Here is a 26,275-nt window from a genome sequence, read left to right as displayed (position 1 = left end):
CACTCAAGGGTACAAAGTTTCAATTATAGAAGGTAAATAAATTCCAACAGAAATGGCAGCAGCCACTGAGCTGGAAAAGCAGGAGGCTAGGGTTGCCCCGGGCGATGGAGGAAGCCAAGCTTCTGCAGCCCTGGCCAGTTCAGGCCTTCACTCCAGGCTACAAAGTTTCAATTGTAGAAGATACATAAATTCCAACAGAAATGGCTGCCACCACAGAGCGAGCAGGAGGCTTGGCTCCGCTCCAGGCTACAAAGTTTCAATTGTAGAAGATAAATAAATTCCAGATACCAGGGCCTCCACTTGGGTTGCCGGGGGGCGTGGCCGGCCTGCAAACTACCACAGGCCCCTCGCTCAGGCCGCCCCACGCCCCAAGGGAGCCCCCACCCTGATACAGGACACCGTTCAGGGCAAACCAGCTGGCCCCTACCCATGCACCAGGCCTCTATCCTATTTAATAAAAGAATAATATGCAGATTGACCATCACTCCAACACACAAGATGGCTGCCCCCATGTGGTCAAAGATCCTGCCCCCCAGGTGGACACAAGATGGCCACTACAAGATGGCCAGCAGGGGAGGGAAGTTGGGAGGGACCAGGCCTGAAAGGGAGGGCAGTTGTGGGCGATCAGGCAAGCAGGGGAGGGCAGTTGGGAGGCACCAGGCCTGCAAGGGAGGGCAGTTGAGAGGGACCAGGCCTGCAAGGGAGGGTAGTTGGGGGCGATCAACCCTGCAGGGGAGGGCAGTTAGGGGTGACCAGGCTGGCAGAGGAGGGAAGTTGGGGGCAAGCAGGCTGGCAGGGGAGCAGTTAGACATCAATCAGGCTGGCAGGGGAGTGGTTAAGGGGTGATCAGGCTGGCAGGCAGAAGTGGTTAGGGACAATCAGGAAGGCAGGCAGGTGAGCAGTTGGGAGCCAGCAGTCCTGGATTGTGAGAGGGATGTCCGACTGACCGTTTAGGCCCGATTCCGTTGACCGGTTAGGCCCGATTCCACTGGGATCGGGCCTATATGGTCAGTCGGACATCCCTCGAGGGGTCCGAGATTGGAGAGGGTGCAGGCTGGGCTGAGGGACAACCCCCCCAATGCTCGAATTTTGTGCACCGGGCCTCTAGTTCTTGATATAATCAACTTGAAATAATGCCAGCATGGTTGAAACAGAAAAAGCAAGAAAGAGAGTAGGAAATGAGACTGAAGAATTATAAAAAGGGGCCAAATTTGGCAGGACCTCTACAATGCTAGTGATTCTGTACTTTACCATTACTATTGAGGAATTTTACATATAAGAGTGTCAAAATCAGATCTTTTTTTTTTTAAGAAACACTTATAAAATACAAAAACCCATTGAAAAATGTTGAGAACCATATGAGCATTAGAAATAGAACCCCAATGATGCTTTTCTGAAGTCTGATTCTTATCCTAATGTTTATCTAAAAATCCAGCTTTATTTCTTCCTAAGAAAGCACAAATTATATCCTTTAAAATTCTATGCTTAAGTTTTCTCCCCTGTAAATCCTTAGAACTATCCTTTTTTTGGCACTTTTCAAAAAGTCAATTGTGGAAATGTAAATACTGTACACAACATGTGTCATTTACAGGTCTAAAATTTCCCTTCTTTTTGAGGGACTAAAATCCAAATCGTGAGTTATTTATATTAAGATAATTTATTCATAAGATTATAATAAAAGGGTCTTGGATCATATTTTTGAAAACTTAAAAACCAAATTACCTTTCTATTATTATCATATCTAGAATCAATTCCCAAAATATCCAAAATATTAGCATGAGGAAATTTATCTTGGAGAACACTCTTCACATTATCCACCGTGAGTATATTTTGATTCTTCACTTTTTGGTACATCTGTGGAAATAAAGATATTATAATTAATTTTCATTTCCCTTAGCATGCATATACATTTCTATATTAAATATATTTTACATTTTGTAAGTTCTAAATATACTATATACATATGAATACTAACCTATGCATACAGGTAAATTAATCATTCCAACCATACAATATATCATCTTGAAATATAAACGGTTTTGTGGAATTCTATAGCTTTCACAAATAACAATAAATTTGTTATGTTCCATCTTGACCACTGATTATTAATAAAATGGTTACCTTATTTAAAAAGATACGTATAAAATATTTTAAATGACTAGTTTCAGAATGCTTTCTTTTCATTTCTAATTGCTCTTAAGTAAATACTATGATTAGATTTTCTCTGCACTTCCATTCTTTCCACAGTCTCAAACATCTAAATGCACTTGTGTAATGTAAGCTGTTACTCCTTTATTATTATTTTTTGTTTCATTTCTCCCTTCATTATAGATCCTCTACTATGACCAGACACTGTTCTAGGCATAGGGCAAAGGACAGTTTTGCATCGAGAGAGATGTCATCTTTGAGCAGATGACTTAGCCAAGACATACTAGTAAATATGAACAGTGAGCTAACAAGACATTCTGGGGAATACACAATACTATATACAGATGATGTATTACAGAATTGCACTTGAAACCTATATAATTTTATTAACCAATGTTACCCCAATAAATAATTTTTTTTCCAAAAAGACATTCTGGGGAAAGAAACTTCCAAGCAGAAGGAACTAGTAAGTACAAATACCATTAGGTAGCATTTTGATAGATCAATTAAGAACATTCTTTTTAGTCCCAACTCAAATAAATACTGCCAAAGACAATCTCACATTATGGCTGACAGAATCCCCATGTTATTCCTCATAATGAAGAATTAGAATTCTTATTTGTTTTCCTTTTATCACTGTAAACTTTGTAACCTATTCCTTTAGGAAGCACAGGTCTGTAATTAGATCACAGTTTAGTTTTCTGAGTATCTCAATTTATGGGTATTTTCTCCTCATATCAAAGCAGAACATACTATGATTCTAATAACTAAAAAAAAAAAAAAAGGTGAAAAGTTCAGGCTTCAGAGTAAAACATAAATAGGAATTAAAAAATAAGATTTTTGAATGAAGCAAAAATTACATATGAAAAGTCTTTGAGACTAATCATTTTACTAATCAATTATGTTAAAATATTAGATATTCCTAAGTATCTAAGGTAGCCAGAATGTCTTGCATAAGCTACTTAGATACATAACAAGTCCATCTTCTTATATATTTTTTAAAAATTCAAAACTGTCATGTAACTTGGTAAGCAAAATAAAAGTATATATATTATGAGGCATCTCTATAATAAAGAGCCAGGATGTAACGACCGATCACGACCAAAGGCTGACCAACCGGAAGTCAGCGTTGGGTTGCCATGGTGACCCAGCGCTGCCTACTGAGGCTGCAGGCTCAGTGACCCAGCAGTGACTGCTGAGGGGGCTTTGAATCAGGCCCGGAAAGAGACCTGAAGAGAGAAGCAGGGACTGATCTGTAGCGTCTGAGGTAGCTTTTGACTAGCACTTGCCTCTCTTTTTCCCTCAGAGCCTGGCCAGCAGCCCTGTGTCCATTTCTCTTCAGGCCTCCACTGGGGCTGCTGATCAGCCCCACCTTTCTGATCAGTCCCCGTTGATAGGCCCAGAGATGCTGACTGGCATAGAAACTGGCCAATCAGAACCAAATCTGGGTCAACTGTGAGGAGCCAATGGCTGCCTAGGAGGTGTAGCTTTTGACACTGACTGGCATAGAAACTGACCAATTAGAACCAAATTGGCCAGCAGAGGAGGGCAGTTGGGGGCGAGATCAGGCTGGCAGGGAGGCCAGTTGGGGGCAACCAGGCCGGCAAGGGGAGGGCAGTTGGGGGCAAGATCAGACCAGCAGGGGAGGGCCATTGGGGGTAAGATCAGGTCGGCAGGGGAGGGCCGTTGGGGGCGAGATCAGGCCAGCAGGGGAGGGCAGTTGGGGGCAACCAGGCTGGCAGGGGAGGGCAGTTGGGGGTGAGATCAGGTTGGCAGGATAGGGCAGTTGGGGGTGAGATCAGGCCAGCAAGGGAGGGCAGTTAGGGGTGATCAGGCAGGCAGGTGAGCGGTTAGGAGCCAGTAGTCCCAGATTGCGAGAGGGATGTCCAACTGCCAAATTTTGTGCACCAGGCCACTAGTAAATAATAAAATGGACAATCCCCATGAACAGACCACATAACCCAGGAAATGGAACATCATCAGTGCTGCTAAAGTATACCTTCCCTCCCAATCCCATCTTGCTCTGCTCCCCAGATGCAAGCATCCTCTAATTTGTATTCACCATTCTCTTACCTTTTAAGTGCTAGATTTTTACCTGAATGTATTCCCATGCACTATAGTTTTGTTTGCTTTTGAACTTCAAAATGTATAGCAATATGTTAGCCTTCTATAATGTCATTATGCTTCTAACAAATGTGCTGTTGCATATCATATTCCATTATCTGAACAGGCCAAATTTTACCCATCTCTTTTACTACTGATACACATCTGTACTCACACACACACAGACATATATACGTATACAAAAATGTATATGTATGTGTGTGTTGTGTGTGTATATATATATATTTTTTTTTTCCCCTGTTTGTTGCTATTGCAGATGATTCAGCTAAGAATACTTTCCTATGGCACAGATAAAAGAATTTATTGTGTGTGTGTGTGTGTGTGTGTGTGTGTGTGTGTGTATCCAAAGAGCATGCAAATGTAACTTAAAATTTTGAAGTACTAACAGATTGGTTTTCGATGTGGTTGGGCCAATTCATACTCTTACAGGCAGTGTAATAGTGTAAAGGCATTCCCACTGCTCTACATTCTCAACATAAATTGCCAGCTTTCTTAATTACTGCCAAATTATAAGGTATAAAATAATATCTCAGGGTAGTCTTTATTTTTCTCATTTCTGAAATAATTATCTTGTTTATTTACCATTAATTGTAATAAATATTTACTTACTGCTTTGATTTCAATAAATTTAATTTATCATTAATGTATCCTCTTGTATTTTAAATAATCTTTTATGTATTTCTTCTCTTGGGTTGTTTTGTCTTTTTCTTTTTCTTTTCCCTTTTTTTTTTTTTGCCTTTTCTATATTTTATTTGTATCTGTCGTTAAATTCCCATCCTTATTTAGGTCCTCATTTGATTCATCCTGGACTATTTCACAATCACTTAACGCCAGTTTCTCTTTTTCCTTTACACTTATTATAGTTTTCTTTTTAAACAATTAATCCTATCTAATAAAAGAGTAATATGCAAATTGACCATCACTACAACACACAAGATGGCTGCCCTCATGTCATGAAAGATGGCTGCCCCCATGTGGACACAAGGTGGCCACCACAACATCCCTCAGCAGGGGAGGGCAGTTGGGAGGGACCAGGCCTGCAAGGGAGGACAGTTGTGGGTGATCAGGCTAGCAGGGGAGGTCAGTTAGGTGTGACTAGGCCAGCAGAGGAGAGAAGTTGGGGGTGACTGGGCCTGCAGGGAAGGGCAGTTGGGGGGGACTCAGGCCTGCAGGGGAGAGCAGTTGGGGGTGACCAGGCCTGCAGGGGAGAGCAGTTAGGGGTGACCAGGCCTGCAGGGGAGGGCAGTTAGGGTCAAACAGGCTGGGAGGGGAGCAGTTAGACATCAATCAGGCTGGCAGGGGAGTGGTTAGGGGGTGATCAGGCTGGCAGGCAGAAGCAGTTAGGGGCAATCAGGAAGGCAGGCAGGCCAGCAGTTGGGAGTCGGCAGTCCTGGATTGTGAGAGGGATGTCTGACTGCCCGTTTAGGCCGGATCCTTCCGGGCAGTCGGACATCACATGAGAGGTCCCAGATTGGAGAGGGTGCAGGCTGGGCTGAGGGACACACCTCACCCCCCCCACCCCCCGTGCATGAATTTCATGCACCCCACCCCCCCACCCCCCGTGCATGAATTTCATGCACCCGGCCTCTAGTTAAATATAATTCATTTACATGGAGGCATGTTAGTCACATGACCCTCTACTCCAAAGTGCTTCTTGTTGAAATCTTGAAACAATGAAGATGCTGGAGAAGCATTTTTAATCCCTATTCTTCTTTTCATTCTTACTAGAAGTTGGGGACAGCTTCATTTAAACTCAGAATTATGAAAAAGCTGTAACTTGATTAAAACAGAGACTTCTTTTTCTTTTGTCAGGTAGAGAAGCAGGTCTTTGAAAATTCTGTCACATTTTACTAAATCCATAAAGGTTAAGCTGAAGTAAACTTTTCATACTATCAGTTTTAAATATTCTGAAAGGTGCCTTTCTTTCCAAAACTTCTTTCTTAATGAGTTCTTTATTAATCACTATAGAAGGTCCATCCTCATCCCTACAAATATACTTCAACTGAACACTTTTAAATATTTTCCACAGTTTTCTGGGAAAGGTCATAGATAGAAAATCATTATCTTCATCTGGCTCAAAGGGACAAAATATGTAACATGGTCTTTTTATCAAGGTTATTTCACAAAGCCTGATAGGTGTTTTCTTCAATCATACTCAACTCCAAATCCCCAGGGCATGGGTCATCACATAATGTCTATCTAATGGAGGTTTCTGAATCATTTCATCCATTTTAGTAGAAACAATTTAAATTTCTGAAGAATCATGGGCCATCTCAAATAAACTTTTCTTCAGCTGCCTTCCACATCTGCATAATTTTGAACACTGCAGCTTCAAACCTGTCATGGCAGGCCTACGCAGATAAATTCTTCACACCATCACAATGATCCTCAACCTGAGTTGCTGCGACATCACAAAATAACTGGTCCTCTAGCAATTAAATGTAACATACAGCCAGTGTTTCCTTCTCACTCTATAAATGTTATCCAGTTAGAATAAAATATAGGCCAGTTATTTATGCAGTCACCAAAAAATGAAAACTGCAAAATTGTATTGCCATAAATAAAACATGTATATAATAATCTATTTGGTCCCTGAAATAAAACTGATTTCCTCCATTCTATATACAAACTCTTACTAAATTGGTGCCAATGATATAAGACTGGTAAATGAACAATTTAAAAATGAGTTAAATAGCCCTGGCAGGTGTGGCTAAGTTGGTTGGGCGGGCTCCCCTGCAAATAAAGGTTGCCGGTTTGATTCCAGGTGAGGGCACATGCTCGGGTTGTGGACTTGATCCCCAGGAGGGGGGTGCAGGAAGCAGTGAACAGATGTTTTGCTTTCAGATCAATGTTTCTCTCTCTGTCTCCCTCTCCATTCCTCTCTCTTGGGCTCTCGTGGAGTGGCTAGAACTGTGTGAGGAGAGTCTGGGGCTGTTGGTTCCTCAGAGACAGCGCAGAGAAGACAACCTTCAGTATTCATGTGCTGAGTCATTCCCCCTGTTTTGTTTTTTTTGTAGGAAATCTTTATATCATGGAATATAAATCTTTTGATTATATATATTACAAATACTTCTTTTGCTTGGAACTTATTTCCCCTTACTTTATGATATCATTTGATAAAACGTTGATATGCACTTGTAATACAGCTAAATTTATCAATATTTTCCTTCAGACTCATGATTTTTTAAGTGTAATCCAGGAAACTCTGACCTCCCTTGGGTTCCTATTTTTATTCTAAAAGTTTTAATACTTTGTTTTTCACACTAAACTTTTAAGCTGAAATAAATTTTATATAAGGTGTGAGATTTTATGTTTGTATTGTTATAATCAATTGTCTAGACACCAGCAGTTGAAAGTCCACTCCGACTTACTATAACATCACTTCTGTATTCTTCAGTTTTGGAGGCCCCTTTGGTATATATATCTTTCCCTTGAACCAATACCACACTGTCTTAATATAACTTTATGGATATTACCTGGTACAGCCAGACACATTTTATTCTTCCTCAAGAGATTCTCAGCAATTCTGGGGCTTTATTCTTCCATATTAATTACATTTATTTTTCTATTTTATTTTACTTTTTTAGCTTTATTGAAGTATAACTGACAAATAAAATAATAATATATTTAAAGTGTACAACATAATTTGATAAAAATCCTATGAAAGGATTCCCACCATCAAATTAATTAAAACAGACATTTATTTATTTTTCTTTTTTGTAAGAACACTTAAATTCTCTTAGTAAATTTCATTTATATAATACAGCATTTTCAACCTTAGCCACCATGCTGTACATCAGATCCCCAGAATTTATACCTCTTATAATTGAAAAGTTTGTACCCTTTGACCAACATCTACCCATTTCACTCATCCTTTGGCAACCACTTTTCTACTGTTTCCATGAGTTCAGCTTTTTTAGAGTTAACATATAAGTGATATTATTCAGTATTTATCTTTACTCTCTCTGTCTGATATATTTCATTTAGCATAATGTTCTTCAGGTTCTTCCATGTTGCAAATGGCAGGATTTCCATCTTTAAGGCTGAATAATATTCTGTTGTGTGTATTTCTACTTGTCCATTGATGAACACTTAGGTTGTTTCCATACCTTGACAATTGTAAATAATGCTGCAATGAACATGGAAGTACAGTAATGTCCTTGAGATAATGATTTCATTTCCTTTGACTATATACCCAGAAGTGGGATTGCTGAATCATATTGTAATCCTATCTTAATTTCTTGAGGAACCACCAGACTGTTTTCCATAGTGGCTCTACCAAAAAATTTAGTGACCATCCATGCATGGTTTCTTGATTTTCTGTTCCATTGATCTATGTGTCTGTTTTTATGCCAGTTCCATACTGTTTTGATTACTATAACTTTCTAATATTAATTAAAATTCAGAAATGTGATGCTTCCAGTTTTGTTTTTCTTTCACAAGATTGCTTTGGCTATTCAGGGTCTTTATGGTTCCATATGAATTTTAGGACTGTTTTATCTATTTCTGTGAAAAATGCTACTGAAATTTTAATAGAGATTGCTTAAATCTGTAGATCACTTGGGTAGTATGGGCAATTTAACAATATTAATTCTCCAATCCATGATCATGGAATACATTTCCAATTATTAGTCTCTTCTTCAATTTTTTTCATCAATGTCTTATAATTTTCAGTAAAAAGATCTTTCACCTCCTTGGTTAAATTTATTCCTAAGTATTTTATTCTTTTTCAATGTTACTGTAATTGAGACTATATATTTACCTAGAGGCCTGGTGCACAAAATCCATACATGGGGGCGGGGGGGAGAGGAGGTCCCTTAGCCCGGATTGAGAGAAGGCGCAGGCCAGGCCGAGGGACCCCACTGATGCACAATCAGGGCTGGGGAGGGACGCGGGAGGTTGGCCAGCTGGGGAGGGACCGCAGGAGGGCTCCAGGCCATGTCCAGCCCATCTTGCTCAGTCCCGATTGGCCAGACCCCAGCAGTAAGCTAGCCTATTGGTCGGAGCGTCTGCCTCCTGGTGGTCAGTGCACGTCATAGCGACTGGTCGACTGGTCGAGTGTCTGCACCCTGGTGGTCAGTGCACATCATAGCGAGTGGTTGACTGGCCTTAGCATATTATTAGCATATTACACTTTGATTGGTTGAATGGAAGACCGGATGACCGGACACTTAGCATATTAGGCTTTTATTTTATAGGGTAGAAAATTTACAGTGCTTTGGTAATTTTCTTCTCAGTCTGAAGAAGAAGCACTCCTTGTTTACAATAAAGGTTGATAAGCTAAAGACCAATGAATTTAAAAATGAATACAAGTTATTTTTTAAAGTTACAACCTAACTTTATTAATAATCATTTAAAAGTACATTTATATTTTTTCATGATGAATTATAATAGTTTCAAAACCTCAATTATGAAATAATTCTCCTGTCTCGTATGCTTCCTTAATTAAGTTCTTACCAGTTTCTGACTTTTCTTATACAATATCTGTCAGACTCAGTATCAATCTTACCATTTCCACACTAATTTACTATTATAAAGTGATCTCCTTCTCCTTTGAAATTCCCTAGAAAGTATCTATATACTTTGTCATTTAGAATATTTTACTTTGCAATAATTTTTTTCTATTCATGGTTTTACTCAGGATCTATTAAAGAATTCTTCCCTGACTAATCATGTTCTTTAAATTTAATATATACAATTTAAATCCCTTTATTGACTAAACAAGATCATATATTTTGGTAGAGCCTCAGTTGCATAATTTTTAAATTGGGGACAGTATTATGTACCTCAGTTGGGAGTGGCAAGAATCAAATCCATCGTATGTATTAATCCTCACAATAGTTCTTTATACACTTTGAAATATTAATATAATAATAATTATAGTAATACAAAAAACACACTATAAATTCCAAATAAATTATGCTAGTACATAAACTTACATTTGTTATGGAAATAAATGCTTGTGATACATCATGTTCTTTTGCAATATAGTTGAAAGCCCGCCAAAGAGCAACTCCAGCATCATTTGTTCCATCAACTTCATCATCTGTATTAACAATGAACACAAAACCAATTCTGGAAAAAAAGATGAATAAGGAATGTCACAATTATCCCTTTAAACCACAATAAACTATGATTTTAAAACATCATTAGACTATAACATCCAATTGGAGAGACTGTGTTAATAAATGGGGACAAAGGGAAATATTATTTGAAAAGGTTTGATTTGTAATGCCTATTCACCAAAATCTTCATACTTGATGGATTCTTCCAAAATATATACTCTCTGATGATGGCATTATCAAATGCCCGTTTTTCTGGTGTACTCTTAAAACCACAGAGAAATGGGTCCATCTTTAAGTTCCCAAAATGATCAGATCATTCTCTTGGGAAGATAGACAAGATTACCAAGCAGCTTTGATTAACAGAGTCTATCATAAAGGTATATGATACTTCATAACACACAGCTATATTGTGTCAGGCGCTAGAGATAAACCGTTGCTTTGAATCATACATTAATACTCTATATAATACAAAATGAAAATCACTGGATTTCCATCATTTGACAGTTTGTTATTAATTGAAAATTACCTAAGAGGAATTTTATGGTAATATAAAAGTTCAGCAAGTTTGATAAAATCCAAGGTATATTCTTGAGCAGGATCAATAAACAGAACCTAAAAGAAAGTAGACAGTTTTTCATCATTATTTTGTTGAAACACTTTTAAGATTTTCATAAAATTAAAGTTTAATCTAATTTCAGCAGTTAAAAGCATACAATTTCAAGGTTTTTAAAAAGAAATTTCTAGCAACTCTAAAGAATTCTGAAATGTGGATATAAGAATTTCAATTTATGAAGGATTTTTAATAATAATAAATGGAATTTAATAACATATTATTCATTCCCTTTTTGAAACACAGAATAAAGTAAATATTTTTTATAAGAAGTGAAATATTTTAAATGTTCACTGGATTTTCTGTGATACATTTTTAGAAAAAGGAAATAGTAACTGAATTTTGACCAAAAAAACCCCCCAAAAGCATTAATATAACTGATTGCTCCAGGTTGAAGTAGGAAATAAGATATTCACTTCCTATGCTAAAAGCAAAACAAAACAAAACCCTGGGTGTTTCTCCATAATTTAAAGTTCATAGGTTGTTTATGTTGTAATAATGAATTTATATGCTAGGATGATAACATGCTAATCATGTATTTTTCCCTGAAATGTATAAAATTTTAATCACTAGTTATAAGAATGATTAGTTATTTAATCATTATAATATAGAAGAAAAGTTCTATCATAAATTCCTTTTAGGAAATGTAAAAATTGACCATTAACTTAATATTGGTATCATTAAAGTACAGGAACGCTAAGTAACAAGAGGCAGATTATGTGACATTGCTAGCTTCTGATACCTACTCAGCCAAGCCACTCAAACTTGTTGCATCAAGCAAATATTTTCTTCCTTATTTCTCAGATGCCTATTTATTAAGAGCAGGAAAATCCAAAAAGAATGCTGATATTTTTATAAAAAATGTACATGTCAAAATATGAAACTCACCAAATTATGAAAATTACGCCTTATGGAAGGTATTTTTCCAGGGAATACTGATTTCAGAAGTTCCTGGCAACTTGCAGGCCATGTAACATACAAATTATCATTTTCTAAGTCATTAATCCACTAGAAAAGAATATAGAAATCTGTTAGTTATATTAAGATAATACTTAAATCATTTTCAAAGGCAGATTTCACTTATCAGAAGGACATGAAAATATATGCATACTTTTCTATATTAGACTGATTAAATATAGGAAGTCAGTTAAATATTTTTAAATCAAGGAACATATAATAAGAACAATTTTATATTACTACTAGAGGCCCAGTGCATGAAATTTGTGCACTGGGGGGGGGGGGAGGGGATCCCTCAGCCCGGCCTGCACCCTCTCTAATCTGGGACCCCTTGGAGGATGTCCGACTGCCGGTTTAGGCCCAATCCTGCAGGGCAGTCGGACATCCCTCTTGCAATCTGGGACCGCTGGCTCCTAACCGCTCACCTGCCTGCCTGCCTGATTGCCCCTAACCACTCTGCATGCCTGCCTGATTGTCCCTAACCACCTCTGCCTGCCGACCTGATCGCCCCTAACCGCTCTCTCCTGCCAGCCTGATCACCCCTAACTGCTCTCCCCTGCCAGCCTGATCGCCCCTAATTGCTCTCCTCTGCCAGCCTGATCGCTCCTCACCACTCTCCCCTGTCAGCTTGATCACCCCTAACTGCCTCTGCTTTGGCCCCCGCCACTGTGGCTTTGTCTGGAAGGACGTCCGGAAGAATGTCTGGAAGGTCATGTGGATGTCCAGTCTAATTAGTATATTATGCTTTTATTAGTATAGATGGCCATTTACCAGAAGCCTTATACCCAAAACACTGACTCCCTTTTACTAGACTGTTTTTTATATTAAAAAATAAAATTATATAAAAATTATTCTCTGGAAACTAAGAGATAAATATTTATCTTAATTATCAGTATAGAAGGCAATGAGGTCCTATACTTCCCCTCTCAAATTTAAAGACTTGGACATAAGAAAAATAAAATGCTTTTGAAAAGTTATAGAACATATACTAATTAAATTACACAGAAAAAAATAATACAAAATCAAAACAAAGTGTAGGAGATGAGCAACACAGGCAAAAGGTCTAGTATACATGTAGCTAAAGTCCCAGAGAAAGGAAAGAATGGGACAAAGCAATATCCATATATATAGAAGCCTAAGCAACCATCTGACTATTCGCCTGGTAGCTATGATGTGCAATGGCCACCTGGGGGCAAACGCTCCAACCAGTAGAGGAGGGAGCCCAATTCCTCAAGGAATCGGTCATGGATTGGGTTGCTGCTGGGGCAATGTCGGCCCCAAATCTGCTTCACCCACTCCCTGGACCCAGAGAGGAGGGAGCACGATTTTGGCGTGCATCACCTGAAAACCGCCCTCTCGCAATCTGGGGGGATGTTGGAGAGCCGGTTTCAGCCCGATCCCCGCAGGCCAGGCTGAGGGACTCCACCGGTACATGAATCCATGCACCGGGCCTCTAGTTTAAAATACAATGAAGAGGTTTTGCATTCATAAAGACTTGAGTTTTTGGAGGGCTTAACAAAGAGGCAGTGCTTTTAGAGAGAAGACAGAACATAAGATATACACACAAAGAGGGATGAGAAAAGCTGACTTCCAGAGAAGAGGACAGGAAAGTGAAGAGGGAGTTAATTTAATGAAGGAGGGATAAAAGTGGACAGCTAGGAAAATTTCTATTTTAGTGGTTAATAAGTATGATGGGGATGTGCAGTCAGTTCATTGCCACTGTAATTTGTCCTGGTAGTACTGAGATGAAAAGAAGAATTTTGGTCTCCGTGGATAAGTCAGTAATTAGAGTGTCTTATTTTTCTGATGTAATTCTTGCTAAGATGTGAAGGTAATGGGAACAGCTCTAAAGATTGTCACAACTTGGTAGGAATCCCCTATGAATTGGAAATCTCTGTAGACTCACTCAGCAGTATCTAGTTTAATTAATTGTTCTATGGAAATCCTAGGCTAGAGGAGGAAAAGGCACCATGTAGAGGGTGTAAATATCTGGTCTCCTACTTAGTTTAAGCGAGAAACTGGCCTTATGCTTTATGTATCAGTCTCACTAAACTTGATAATGATTGTAGGTAGAGTCACTGTTAATGTGGATCAAAATAGCTGGAGGTATTTGTAAGGTTGGAGTTGCTCTAGGATATAGGTGGACACAGTGACCAAGACGGGAGTTTATTAGAGGGAATGGGGATGCAGCCACAAGTGGGGATGGTTAGGACTCGGTTTCCACTGTCCTTGGGGTTGAATTTTATGCGCAAAAACAGCAAGGGGAGGAGGCTAGGGGATGTAAGTGTTCTAGTCTGATTAGATGGAGTTCGTTGTCTTTCAGACGGATTCGTGCTGGCTGTTGAGGCTGTGGTCATCATTAGCCTGCTGTCTTGCTCTTGGTGCGGCTGGCTCCTGTTGTGCTGGATAGGGTGACCGTTGGCTGTTCCACGAAATGAGGCTGGGGCCACTTTTTCGTTCAGGACTTTCTAGTCCACCTGAGCCAAAGTCCTCTGTTGGCCTGTCATTATTTATTTAAAATGCACATTCCTTGGCTCCACCTCAGACCTGCTAAATCAGAAACCCTGATTTAAAACAAGTGCCTTAGGTGATTCTTATCTCAAGTACTAAAGTTAGAAAACTACAGCAATGGACTAATTTAAAGCATGAGTGTTAGGTAGATAAATTGAGGTGATACCCTGATCCATTCTGGAGAACTACTGCAACAATACTGGAAATCTCTTGGAATAGGCCCAGAGCAACTATGTAGAGTGGCCTCACAACTGGTAGAGTGGCCTCACAAAGTTGCATGCAGAACAGGCACTGATATTTAATGACCTACCTCCATTAGTTCTGTTTGTTATAATTCTTACCTTTATATCTACTGGGCTACCAGGATATTGAATGAAAGATATTATCATTCATAGATTAGAATCTATAAGAAATCGCTTTTATTCTTAAGGAGCTAATATAGGTCAACAGATAAACTCAAGATAGGTCATGGTGCTATAGGATAACTCTTTCTGAGAGAAGCAAAGAATTGAAAATATTTATAATTCACATCTTTTGGAGTTTCTTTAGGGAATGACAACAGCTAAAATGGCTAAAATATTATAAAACTCCACCCTTATATAAAAACAATGAAATACTGGAAAATCTGTGGGAATCAACATATGAAGAACTATGAAAACTAATCAGAAGCTTTCAGCAACCTTGTGAATGCTTATTCAGGAAAGATGGTTGAATCTCACTAAGAACAGTGAGATTTGTGGTGTTATAACTTACCCTACCTAGTTCCATCTCCTTTTCCCAAGCTTTGAAAATGACAGCTCACATCCCAGTACCAATATTTGAGGGAGTAGAACACACCTCATTCTGAAAGCATTGTAATTTTTTATTTGAACTGTCTGATAATCTGCTGGAAAGCGGGGTCTTTATACTGCCTAACGTAACTTGTCTAGTGACAAAATTGCTACCCCAACTTGTGGAATTTACAGGCAAAAGTTTTAGTCATTCCTGCTTGAGGTAATAAAAAACATCTGGGACAAACAACAGAGTAATAAAAAACCTAGGAAGGAAAGACTGGGGGATGAGATGTTTTGGGAAATGAGGCTTTGAGAAGTTCTGATATAATCCTGGAAATTTAAAAGACTATGGAATATGCACATGTTCAGGACAGACCTGAGAAGGCCCTAAGTTCTCACCTATAGTTGACTTTGAAGCTCTGTGCTAGTAAGAAGTGACGGTGGGAGAGGAACCAGGATGGCGGTGTAGGTAAACATGGTACTCACATCCTCCCACAACCACAACAAAATTACAACTAAAATAATAGAACAACCATCATTCAAAACTGCCTGAAATCTGGCTAAAATGGAAGTCCTATAACAAGAGAAATAAAGAAGAAAGCATATTACCCTCCTTCACTGCTGGTGGGAATGCAGACTGGTGCAGACACTGTGGAGAACAGTATGGAGTTTCCTCAAAAAATTAAAAATGGAACTCCCATTTGACCCAGTATTCCCACTTCTAGGAATATATCCCAAGAAAACAGAAACACCAATCAGAAAGGATATATGCACCCCTATGTTCATAGCAGCACAATTTACAATAGCTAAGATTTGGAAACAGCCTAATTGCTCATCAACAGATGAATGGATTAGAAAACTGTGGTACATCTACATAATGGAATACTATGCTGCTATAAAAAAGCAGGAATTCTTACCATTTGCAACAGCATGGATGGACCTGGAGAGCATTATACTAAGTGAAATAAGCCAGTCAGTGAAAGATAAATACCACATGATCTCACTCATTTGTGGAATATAAAGAACATTATAAACTGTTGAACAAAAATAGAGGCAAAGAAGCATCCAACAGACTGCAGCGGGAAGGTATGGGAGGGTTGGGGGGGTAAGAGATCAACCGAAGTACTTATATGCATGCATATAAGCACAACCAACAGACGCAAGACACTGGTGGGGGGGGGGGGCGAGGGGGCGGAGGAGAGGGGAGGGGGAGGGCATGTGCCAGGGGGAGGTCAATGGGGAAGCAAAAAGGAGACATATGGACTACTATTTGTAATACCTTAAACAATAAAATTAAACTAAATTAAAAAGAAGAAAGCATATTAAGACAGGTAGGAGGAGCAAAGGTGACGAAGGGCTGGTCCAACACCCATGTGTGCCATTTTTTAAGGGGGGGGGGATTGTTTCTGTAGAGGCCACCTGTGAAGAGCAAGGGGTCCTGGTCCCACACTGGACCCTGCAGCCCAGGGTTCCAGAGCTAGCAAGAAAGTCTCCATAATGTTGGGCCATAAATACCAGCGGTAATTGTGGCTGAGTGACACAGAGACTACTGGAGATCCAGTCAGTTTCTCTTAAGGGCCAGCACATGGACTTACTAGGATCCACTCCCTCTGAGGTACAGCACTGAGGCAGCAGAAAGGATCCAGGGACATATGGGGAGGAGCTAAATTGTCTGAAATCAGGGCAAGAACTCGGGGGCAGCTTTCTCCCTGACAACAGTGCTCACATAGGTCATTGTTTCTATTCTGAAACATCCCTCACCACAGAGCTGACCAGTAGGCTCCATATCTGAGTCTCCATCAACCTGGCTCCCATTGTTCGCCTCACCCTGGTGATTTCCACCCAATTTGAAGCCTCACCCACACTGTTTGCAATGGCTTTTCCATATAAATGGCCTGTCCTGGCTCAGGCTTCAGCCTTTCTTAAAATATCTCAAACAAGTAGCAGCTGAACTCAGTGTGCCCCATACCTCTCAATAAGTGGCTCAGGCAGGCCTGGCAATATCAGCAACCTGCCTTGGTACATTACTTGGCCTCTCCTGGGCACCTCCAAGCCCAACACTAGTAGCAGCCATCTGCAGATTGCTCTGTCACTTGTGGCAGGTGGCCCCAGACAGGGCACAGGCAGTGGCTGATTTTGTATCTTCTGGGAGGCTCCAGACCCAGTGCACCCAGTGGACAGCTTCAGACCATGCCAGATTACAACTGTACACATACACAAGCAACCCACTCAAGGGGCAGACTCAGTGAGTTCTAAAGCTCCACTGAAGCAAGTCCTGCTCCACAGGGATGTTTCCTGCACAGCAGCTCTTCTGCTATAGTTGCAACTGGTCCACACAGCCAATTGGCCAGGGGGTCAATTCTGCCCAGTGATGCCAACAGCAATCAAGGTTCACATACAACAAGAGTGTGCACACAGCCCCCACAGAGGTGCACCTAGAGTGCCCAGCTCAGGTGATGGAGAGGCTGAGCCACTGGGCCCTATGGGGCACCTTCTACACTCTACCAATTCCAGGAGAAATAGCCGCTCTACCTAATACATAGAAACAAAGACAGAGAAGCAGCAAACAAAGACAAAGAAACATGTCACAAACATGTCAGAAATGAAAGAACAGAAATCTTCAGAAAAAGAACTAAATAAAATGGAAGCAAGCAAACTACCAGATAGAGAGTTAAAAAAATGGTTATAAGGATGCTCAAAGAACTTAATGAGAGCTTCAAGGGACTTAGTGGGAATTTGAAGGATCTTAGTGAGAACATCAAAGACATGAAAAAGGACCAGTCAGAAATTAAGCATACAATAACTGAAATAAAGAATAATTTTCAGAAAATCAACAGTAGAGAATTCTGAGAATCAAATCCGTGATTTGGCATATTAGGAAACAGAAAACACCCAATCAAAAGAGCAAATGGAAAAAATAATCCAAAAATATGAAAATAGTATATGAGCCTCTGGGACAACTTCAAGCGTACCAACATTCATATCATGGGGGTACCAGAAGCAGAAGAGAGGGGGCGGGGCGGGGGAAGAAAGATATTGAAAATCTTTTTGAAGAAATAATGACAGAATACTCCCCCTACCTGGTGAAAGAAATAGACATACAAGTCCAGGAAGCACAGAGAGTCCCAAACAACATGAATATATGATGACCACACCAAGACATCATAATGAAAATGCCAAAGGTTAAAGACAAAGAGAGAATCTTAAAAGCAACAAGAGAAAAGCAGTTAGTTAGTTACTTACAAGAGTGTGCCCATAGGACTGTCAGCTGATTTTTCAACAGAAACTTTGTAGACCAGAAGGGAGTGGCAAGACATATTCAAAATGATGAAAACCAAGGACCTACAAATACGATTACTCTACCAGCAAAGCTATCATTTAGAATTGAAGGTTTGATAAAGAGTTTCACAGACAAGAAAAAGCTAAAGGAGTTCATCACCACCAAACTAGTATTACATGAAATGTTGAAGAGTATTCTTTAAGAAGAAGGAGGAATATAAAAAAGATAAAATGGCAATAAATACATATCTATGAACATCTGAATCTAAAAATCAAAATAAATGAACAAGGAATCTAATGAACAAAATAAACTGATGAATAACATCGAATCGGAGGCATGGAAACATGAAACAGACTGAAGAATCTCAGAGGGAAGAAGGGAGGGGGTAGAAAGAGATTAACCAAAGAACTTATATGGACACAGATAATAGGGTGGTGAAGGCCTGGGGCGGGGGCAGGAAAAGTGAAGGCTAAGGCAGAGATGCAAACTGCCTGGCTGGGTGTTCAAAATGTGCTGCTCCTCCTCCCTTCATCTGCCACAAAGACTGGGAGACATTTTGGTTCCAGGCATTTAAGTAAATCTCTGTCCAATATTTTATAGATGACTAGGCTAACATAATAGAGACTGCTATGGCCACACATGAAAAAGGATACAGATTTTTCAAAATCAGCTCAGAGAAGCCACTGAACAAATAACAAAAACAACAGCAATAACAACAAACCCTAGCTGACTTCCAGAAGTGCCACACTATAGTACTCAAAATGTCCAGTTTTCAACAAAAATTAAGAGGCAATGAAAAATCCTAAAATAAACATAATAGAATAATTCCATTTACAATAGAATTAACAAAGGTAAAATACCTAGAAATAAATTTAACGAGTATCAGACTTTTAACTGAAAACTACAAAACATCATTAAAAAAAAAAAAGACCGAAATAGAAAGGCATTCCTGTTCATGAATCAGAAGACTTAATATTTTTAATAGCAACACTCCTCAAATTGATCTACAAATTCAACAAAAATCTCAATAAAAATTCCAAATTCATTTTATTTGCAGAAATAGACAAATTAACTCATAATTTAATGATTTTTAACAGTGAGCTGCAAAAAATTTTAAAACATGCAATACCTGACTATTTAGTCAGGGGGCACTGACCTTTTTTTCCTTTAAATTGTCAGATAAAAAAATGACAACAGTCAATGCAACAATAGCCATATAGGGTGAAAGACTTGTCTTGAACCATAAATATATAGTTCATATAATAGAATTGCATCTTATTGGTCACGTTGCATGATAAGATTGTGTCTGATTGGTTAATTCTTGGTACTAGAAATTCTTATATACAAGTAGAGGCACCTTTTTTTAAAGTTACTTTGGAGCAAAAAGGGTAGGTAATTACTATTATTATTTTTTGTAAATCAATCAAAATTATACCAATTATTTTTGGTCAGATCAGCAAAAATATAATATATTTTTGGTGTGCCACAAAATTTTAGTAATTAGTTTATGTGGGTAATGACATGAAAAAGGTTGAAAATGCTGCTATAATCCTATATAATAAAGAGATAATATGCTAGACTGAACAGCAGAATGACCGTCCAGACGACCTTCCAAACGACCTTCTGGATGAAGCCAGGGCTGTGAGGGCCAAGCCCCTTGCATGAATTTCGTGCATCGGGCCTCTAGTCCTTATATAATAAAAGGCAAGGGTCCCAGCCAGGACAATCTTGAAAAAGAAGAACAAAGTTGGAGTACTCATATTCCCAATTTTGAAACTTACTACAAAGCTATAAGAATCAAACAGTGTGCGGGCATACAGATAAGAGACTGATAATAAAATCAAACTGAGAGTCCATAAGTACACATATCTACGGTCAAATGATTTATGACATCATTATGGGACTTGGGAAACTTGCATAACACTCTGGGACTCATTGTGGATAACAAGTTACATTTATATATATATATATATATATATATATATATATATATATATATATATATATATATATATATACTAGAAGCCCAGTGCATGAAATTCGTGCACGGCGGGGGGTTGTCCCTCAGCCCAGCCTGCACCCTCTCCAATCTGGGACTCCTGGAGGAATGTCCGACTGCCCGTTTAGGCCCGATCCTGGTGGGATCAGGCCTAAACGGGCAGTCGGACATCCCTCTCACAATCCAGAACTGCTGGCTCCCAACTGCTTGCCTGCCTGCCTTCCTGATTGCCCCTAACCGCTTCTGCCTGCCAGACTGATCACCCCCTAACCACTCTGCTGCCAGCCTGGTTGATGCTTAACTGCTCCCCTGCCAGCCTGTTTGCCCCCAACTTCCCTCCTCTGCCAGCCTGGTCACCCCTAACTGCCCTCTCCTGCAGGGTTGATCACCTCCAACTGCCCTCCCTTGCAAGCCTGGTCCCTCTCAATTGCCCTCCCTTGCAGGCATGGTCTCTCCCAACTGCCCTCCCTTGCAGGCCGGGTGCCTCCCAACTGCCCTCTCCTGCTGGCCATCTTGTAGTGGCCATCTTGTGTCCACATGGGAGCGGGATCTTTGACCACATGGGGGCAGCTATATTGTGTGTTGCAGTGATGATCAATCTGCATATTACTCTTTTATTAGATAGGATAGAGGCCTGGTACAGGGGTGGGGGCCAGCTGGTTTGCCCTGAAGGGTGTCCCTGATCAGGGTGGGGTTCCCTTGGGGCGTGGGGCAGCCTGAGTGAGGGGCCTGTGGTGGTTTGCAGGCCGGCCACACCCCTGGCAACCCAAGCGGAGACCCTGGTATCTGGAATTTATTTTCCTTCTACAATTGAAACTTTGTAGCCTGGAGCGGAGCCAAGCCTGCTGCTCCCTCCGGGGCGGCAGCCATTTCTGTGGCAGTTAATTCACCTTCTACAATTGAAACTTTGTAGCCTTAAGCGGGTGAGCCCGGCCAGGGTGTGCGGAAAGCTTTGCTTCCCCTGTTGCCGCCGGCAACCCTGGCCTGCTCTCTCAAGCTCCGTTCTGCCGCCATTTGTTTGAATTTGTTTACCTTCTATAATTGAAACTTTTTAGCTTGAGTGGAGGCTTAGGCCTGCAACGGCTATTGGAAAGCTTGGCTTCCTCTGTTACCTGGGAAACCTTGCTCTCTGTGGCTGTAGCCATCTTGGATGGGGTTAATTTGCATACTCACCCTGATTGGCTGGTGGGCGTGGCTTGGCTGGTGGGCGTGGCTTATGTAGCGGAGTGATGGTTAATTTGCATATTACCATTTTATTAGAGAGGATACTAGAGGCCCAGTGTACTCGGGGGGCGGGGGGGGGGGGGAGGGAAGGTTCCTCAGCCCGGCCTGCGCCCTCTCGTGGTCTGGGACTCCTCAGGGGTTGTCCGCCCCGGGATCAGGCCCAAGCCAGCAGTCAGATATTCCTCTCACAGTCCAATGCTCTTGCAGTCCAGGACCCCTCGCTCCTTACCGCCCGCCTGCAGCAGAGGTGGGTGAGGCTCTTGCCACCACGCTGTGCTTGCCAGCCGTGAGTCTGGCATCTGGCTGAGTGGCGCTCCCCCTGTGGGAGTGCACTGTCTACCAGGGGGCAGCTCCCTGGTGTTCATTGTGTGTCATAGCAACGGGTCGTTCTGCCATTCATTTCATATATTAGTTTTATTATATAGGATTATATATATACTAGTGGCCCAATGCACGAATGAAGATTAGTGCAACAATGGACCTTTGTTCCCCTGGCTGCCAGCACCGCCTTTGCTCTGGCCGGAGCAGCCTTTCCGCTCCCGCCCGGAGCCGCCCTTCTGCTCCAGCCCAAAGCCACCTTTCTGCCTTCCCATGCTGCCCAGAGACCCCAAGTGGCTGGGGTGGTGCGGAACACCCTGTCCCCAGCCGCTCAGCACCTGCGTATGCAAATTAACCTGCCATCTTTGTTGGGTTAATTTGCATACTCACTCCTGATTGGCTGGTGGACGTCACAAAGGTACAATCAATTAGCATGTTACATATATATATATATATATATATATATATATATATATATATATATGACCTAATAAAAGAGAAACATGCAAATTAACCATCACTCCGCTACACCCACAGCCATTCAGAGTGAGTATGCAAATTAACCCAACAAAGAAGGAGGTTAATTTGCATATGCAGGTGCGGAGCAGCCAGGAGGGTCGGGACTCCTGCTATGAGAGGAAGGGGGGCAGGGGAGGGAGCTATAGGAGTGGTGCTCCGGACAGAAGCGGGTACTTGCCGGCTCCTGGGCGGCCGGGGAGTGCTCCAGACAGAAGCGAGGACTTGCTGGCTCCCGGGTGGCTGGGAGTGAAGCCAGGGAAAGGAAGGCCTATTCTTGCATGAATATTGTGCAATGGGCCTCTAGTATAATTGATAATTGATTTTAGAGAGAGAGAAAGGGAGGGAGGAAGGAAGGGAGAGGGAAGGAGATCAGCTGCCTCCTGCATGCACTCTGACCAAAACTGAATCTGCAACCTGGGCATGTGCCCTTATCGGAATTGAACTGGTGACCTTTCGGTGCACAGGAAGACATTCAACCAACTTAGCCACACCAGCCAGGGAATAAGTTACGTTCTAACATTCTTAACCTGGTTAAAGAACTCATATCATCTGCCCATGTCTACCGGTGCTTTTTAAAAAAAATGATGTCACTATCATTCGGTGACAGTAACTAAAATTTCAAATTGTTCTGATATAATGACAAATGGCCAGGGTGACTTGGGAACATTAAAGTGGACATGAAAAAAGGATAAGAACCCCAGGAATATGACTACACCAACAACATAATAGGATAGAAAATAGTTGCTGCTGGGGGTAGGGGTAGTTTTGGTAGAATATTAACAAAGTCCCCTTTACTTTGAGTGGTCTGGTGCAGTGGACTGAAAAGGAATTACAATCCAACAGAGCCAAACATTCAATCATATGGTGGTTTTTGTTGACTTTTGACAAATGCTAGTGATACCTGAAGTATTATAGCAAGGGTGGAAACAAACAGCTAAACTAGATAAAATTTAAATTGCGACTCCTGATGTTTTTGGACAGAAAAACCTGGAATGGTAAACCAGGGATGGAAGAATACCCTATGACCTCTGGAGTTCTTACTCACTGTCATATAGCAACTTTAAAGAAAGAAACTGCCAAAGTTTGTTTTGGGGGAGGTGTTTACAGAGGTCTGAAGTGATGTAACTGAGTTACTCAACTTTCTCTGTAAAGATAAAAAGCAGGGATACAGATGCGGGGGGGGGGGGGGTGCGGGGTGAGAATTAAAAGCAATGTATTACTTTCATTCATGAATAACTGTTTTGACCTTAAGATATTCAACAAATTTTCTGAGTGCTTCCAATGTGACAGGATCTGATGTTTGTGTTGGTTTTCATGGGGCTTACATTCCACTGGAAGATATAAATAAACAAATAAATGTATACTATACTGGGTGGCAGCAAATGCTATGAAGCAAAAATAAAGCTTATGTGGATTGATTTTGCTGCTTTCACAGACCAAGTTGAACAGAGTGCTGAGATCGCAGAACTCTGCATTTTGTGCCAGTTATTTTTTTAAAGGTATCTAAAGAATAAAGTCTCAGAAATAATTTTTTACTCAAAGTGAAAAATATAAGCACTTGAGACATAAAACTTCCCTTAACAATATGTAAAAAAAGATATTTAAAAATTAAACTATTATTCAGCCTTAAAAGAGAATGAAATTCTGACATGGATAAACCTTGAAAACATTATGCAAAGTGAAATTAGCCAGGCATAAACAGACAAATAATGTATAATTCCACTTACGAAGTACTTACGCTAGCCAAATTCATACAGACAGAAAGTAGAACAGAGGTGTTACCAGAGAAGGAAAGAGAGACTGTTTAATAAGTATAGTTTCTGTGTGGAGTGATAAAAAAGTTCTGGAAATGGATAATGGTGATTGTTGTACAACACTGTGACTGTACTTAATGACACTGAATGTCATACCTAAAATCATTAAAAGAGCCCATCTTATGTTTTTTGTATTTTACTTCAGTAAAAAATTACTTTGTGATACTTTCAGATAGCTCCTAGAAAAGAATGCCTCCTGAAGGTATCGAGTGTTGGGCAAGTAGGAGACTTTATAGCAGTATAGTAGGAAATTTTATCCAAGGGAATGTGACTCTGCAGAGAGCAGGGGTAATGGGAACAGCAGCAACGCTGCTCCTCCCCAGGAGGAGTGACCGGCCTCTACTGCCACCGCCAGAGGACCAGGATATTATTTTATAAATGGAGCTGCAAAGTTCCTTTATTGATCTATTTCTTCTGTCCAGAATAGCCTTGAACATTTCTACCCTCATTTTCTCAGTGTGATTCACACTCCCAGCATTGTTGTAAAAATGTTAAAAAGCATAAATGCTTAAAATAAAAGGCATAAAATATTAATATTATAATAGGGTCATTCCGTTTTCCGATAAAACATTTTCAGAAAAAAATCTATTATTGAGCTTAAAAATATCCAAATAAAAGGAGACTCTTGCCAATGAAAGAATATAGTCTGAAGAGTAGTAAAAGCAGCTACAATAAACCTTGATAACAAGTCATTTAGTATTCTAGAAAATATGAATAATAACTAATTAATAATTTAACTGACTTTTCCTGAGTCTGAGGGCTTTGATGTTCATGGTGCTGCTATCATTCCATGATTCTTAGATGGTGTACTAAATTTGTAAGTGGGAAGGCTATTCAGGTATGACAAAAATAACCGCAATAATAGATACTTCAGAGCAAAACCCTTTGATTTTTTTATATCAAACAATTAGCAAGACATTGAGAGGTTATGTTTTTCCTCTTAAAAACATGTTTTCTGATCATACAGGGGTAGGCAAAAGTAGGTTTACAATTGTAAGTACATGAGTTTATTCTTATTTAAATTACTGTATTTATTTGTATTACAACTATAAACCTACTTTTGTCTAATACATAGCTACAGCTAAAAATTTGCAATTTGCAGAAAAGAATGAAAAAAAAATCCCAAACTACCCATTAAATCACATCACCCATTAATAACTTAGCTTCTTATCCTATGTCCATCTTTTCACATGATGACCTCATATGTCCATATTTTTTACTTAACATGCGAATACAGTCATTGCCTCTGATTAAAACATATTTACAAACATAATATTAATGTTTGAATAATACTCAATATTGGGGATATATAATTTACAACACTTGTTTTGTATATAACTCATTTCTACTTTGTTTTAAAAATATGCAATGATGATCATATCTTTGGGTATAAAGACTTTTCTCTATTTCCTGCTATTTCTTTATGATCATTTCTAGTTCAGAGCATAAGAACACTGAAAGGGCACCGCAGCCAGAATTTTTAAAAAGGCTATGTCATTTAGCACTCTCTTTCCACAAGTCCTTTATCTTCCTTTTCTATCTCAAGTTGCAGTTTTTATTATTAATCTTAAGATAATCTTATTGCATAGTAGTTATTAAGATAGTATTAGGAATTTAAAATTTTATGTTGTTATAAATCATTTTGTTATCCAAATGGCTTTTGGGAAAAAGGCTTTTGACCTGTTTACTGTCACTTCAAACCCATTTTTACTAAAGTCTCATTAATTATAATGGCTTTCTTTGGGGAGTTTGAGTTACATAATCTTATGTCATGTAACACTTTTATTTTCTCATTCTAGTAGTTATTTTTTTTATAATAATGTTAAATCATAATGCTGATAAGAACATTCTTATATTGAGTATGTTATAATTACAATGATCCCAGAGTTTCATTATTAAAAATTATGTTTTATAATGAGATAAATATTTAACT

At 39.9% G+C, this 26,275-nt stretch overlaps 1 protein-coding gene across 2 annotated transcripts in view; it reads right to left on the bottom strand.

Moving 5' to 3' along the window:
* UGGT2 (UDP-glucose glycoprotein glucosyltransferase 2) overlaps positions 1-26,275 on the bottom strand; it is a 166,921-nt gene that overhangs the window by 89,939 nt on the left and 50,707 nt on the right. For both annotated transcript variants that reach the window (XM_079778742.1, XM_079778741.1), the window contains exons 13-16: positions 11,836-11,955; positions 10,864-10,949; positions 10,212-10,347; positions 1,723-1,854 (exon numbers count right to left, since the gene is read on the bottom strand). In XM_079778742.1, the coding sequence (XP_079634868.1) occupies positions 1,723-1,854; positions 10,212-10,347; positions 10,864-10,949; positions 11,836-11,955 (474 nt within the window). The remainder of the gene's footprint in view (positions 1-1,722; positions 1,855-10,211; positions 10,348-10,863; positions 10,950-11,835; positions 11,956-26,275) is intronic.

Source organism: Cnephaeus nilssonii, assembly GCF_951640355.1.
Source record: "Cnephaeus nilssonii genome assembly, chromosome: 8".
Taxonomy (NCBI): Eukaryota; Metazoa; Chordata; class Mammalia; order Chiroptera; family Vespertilionidae; genus Cnephaeus; species Cnephaeus nilssonii.
Note: the sequence above shows the minus strand (reverse complement) of the source record. Positions and strands in the feature narration are given on the sequence as shown.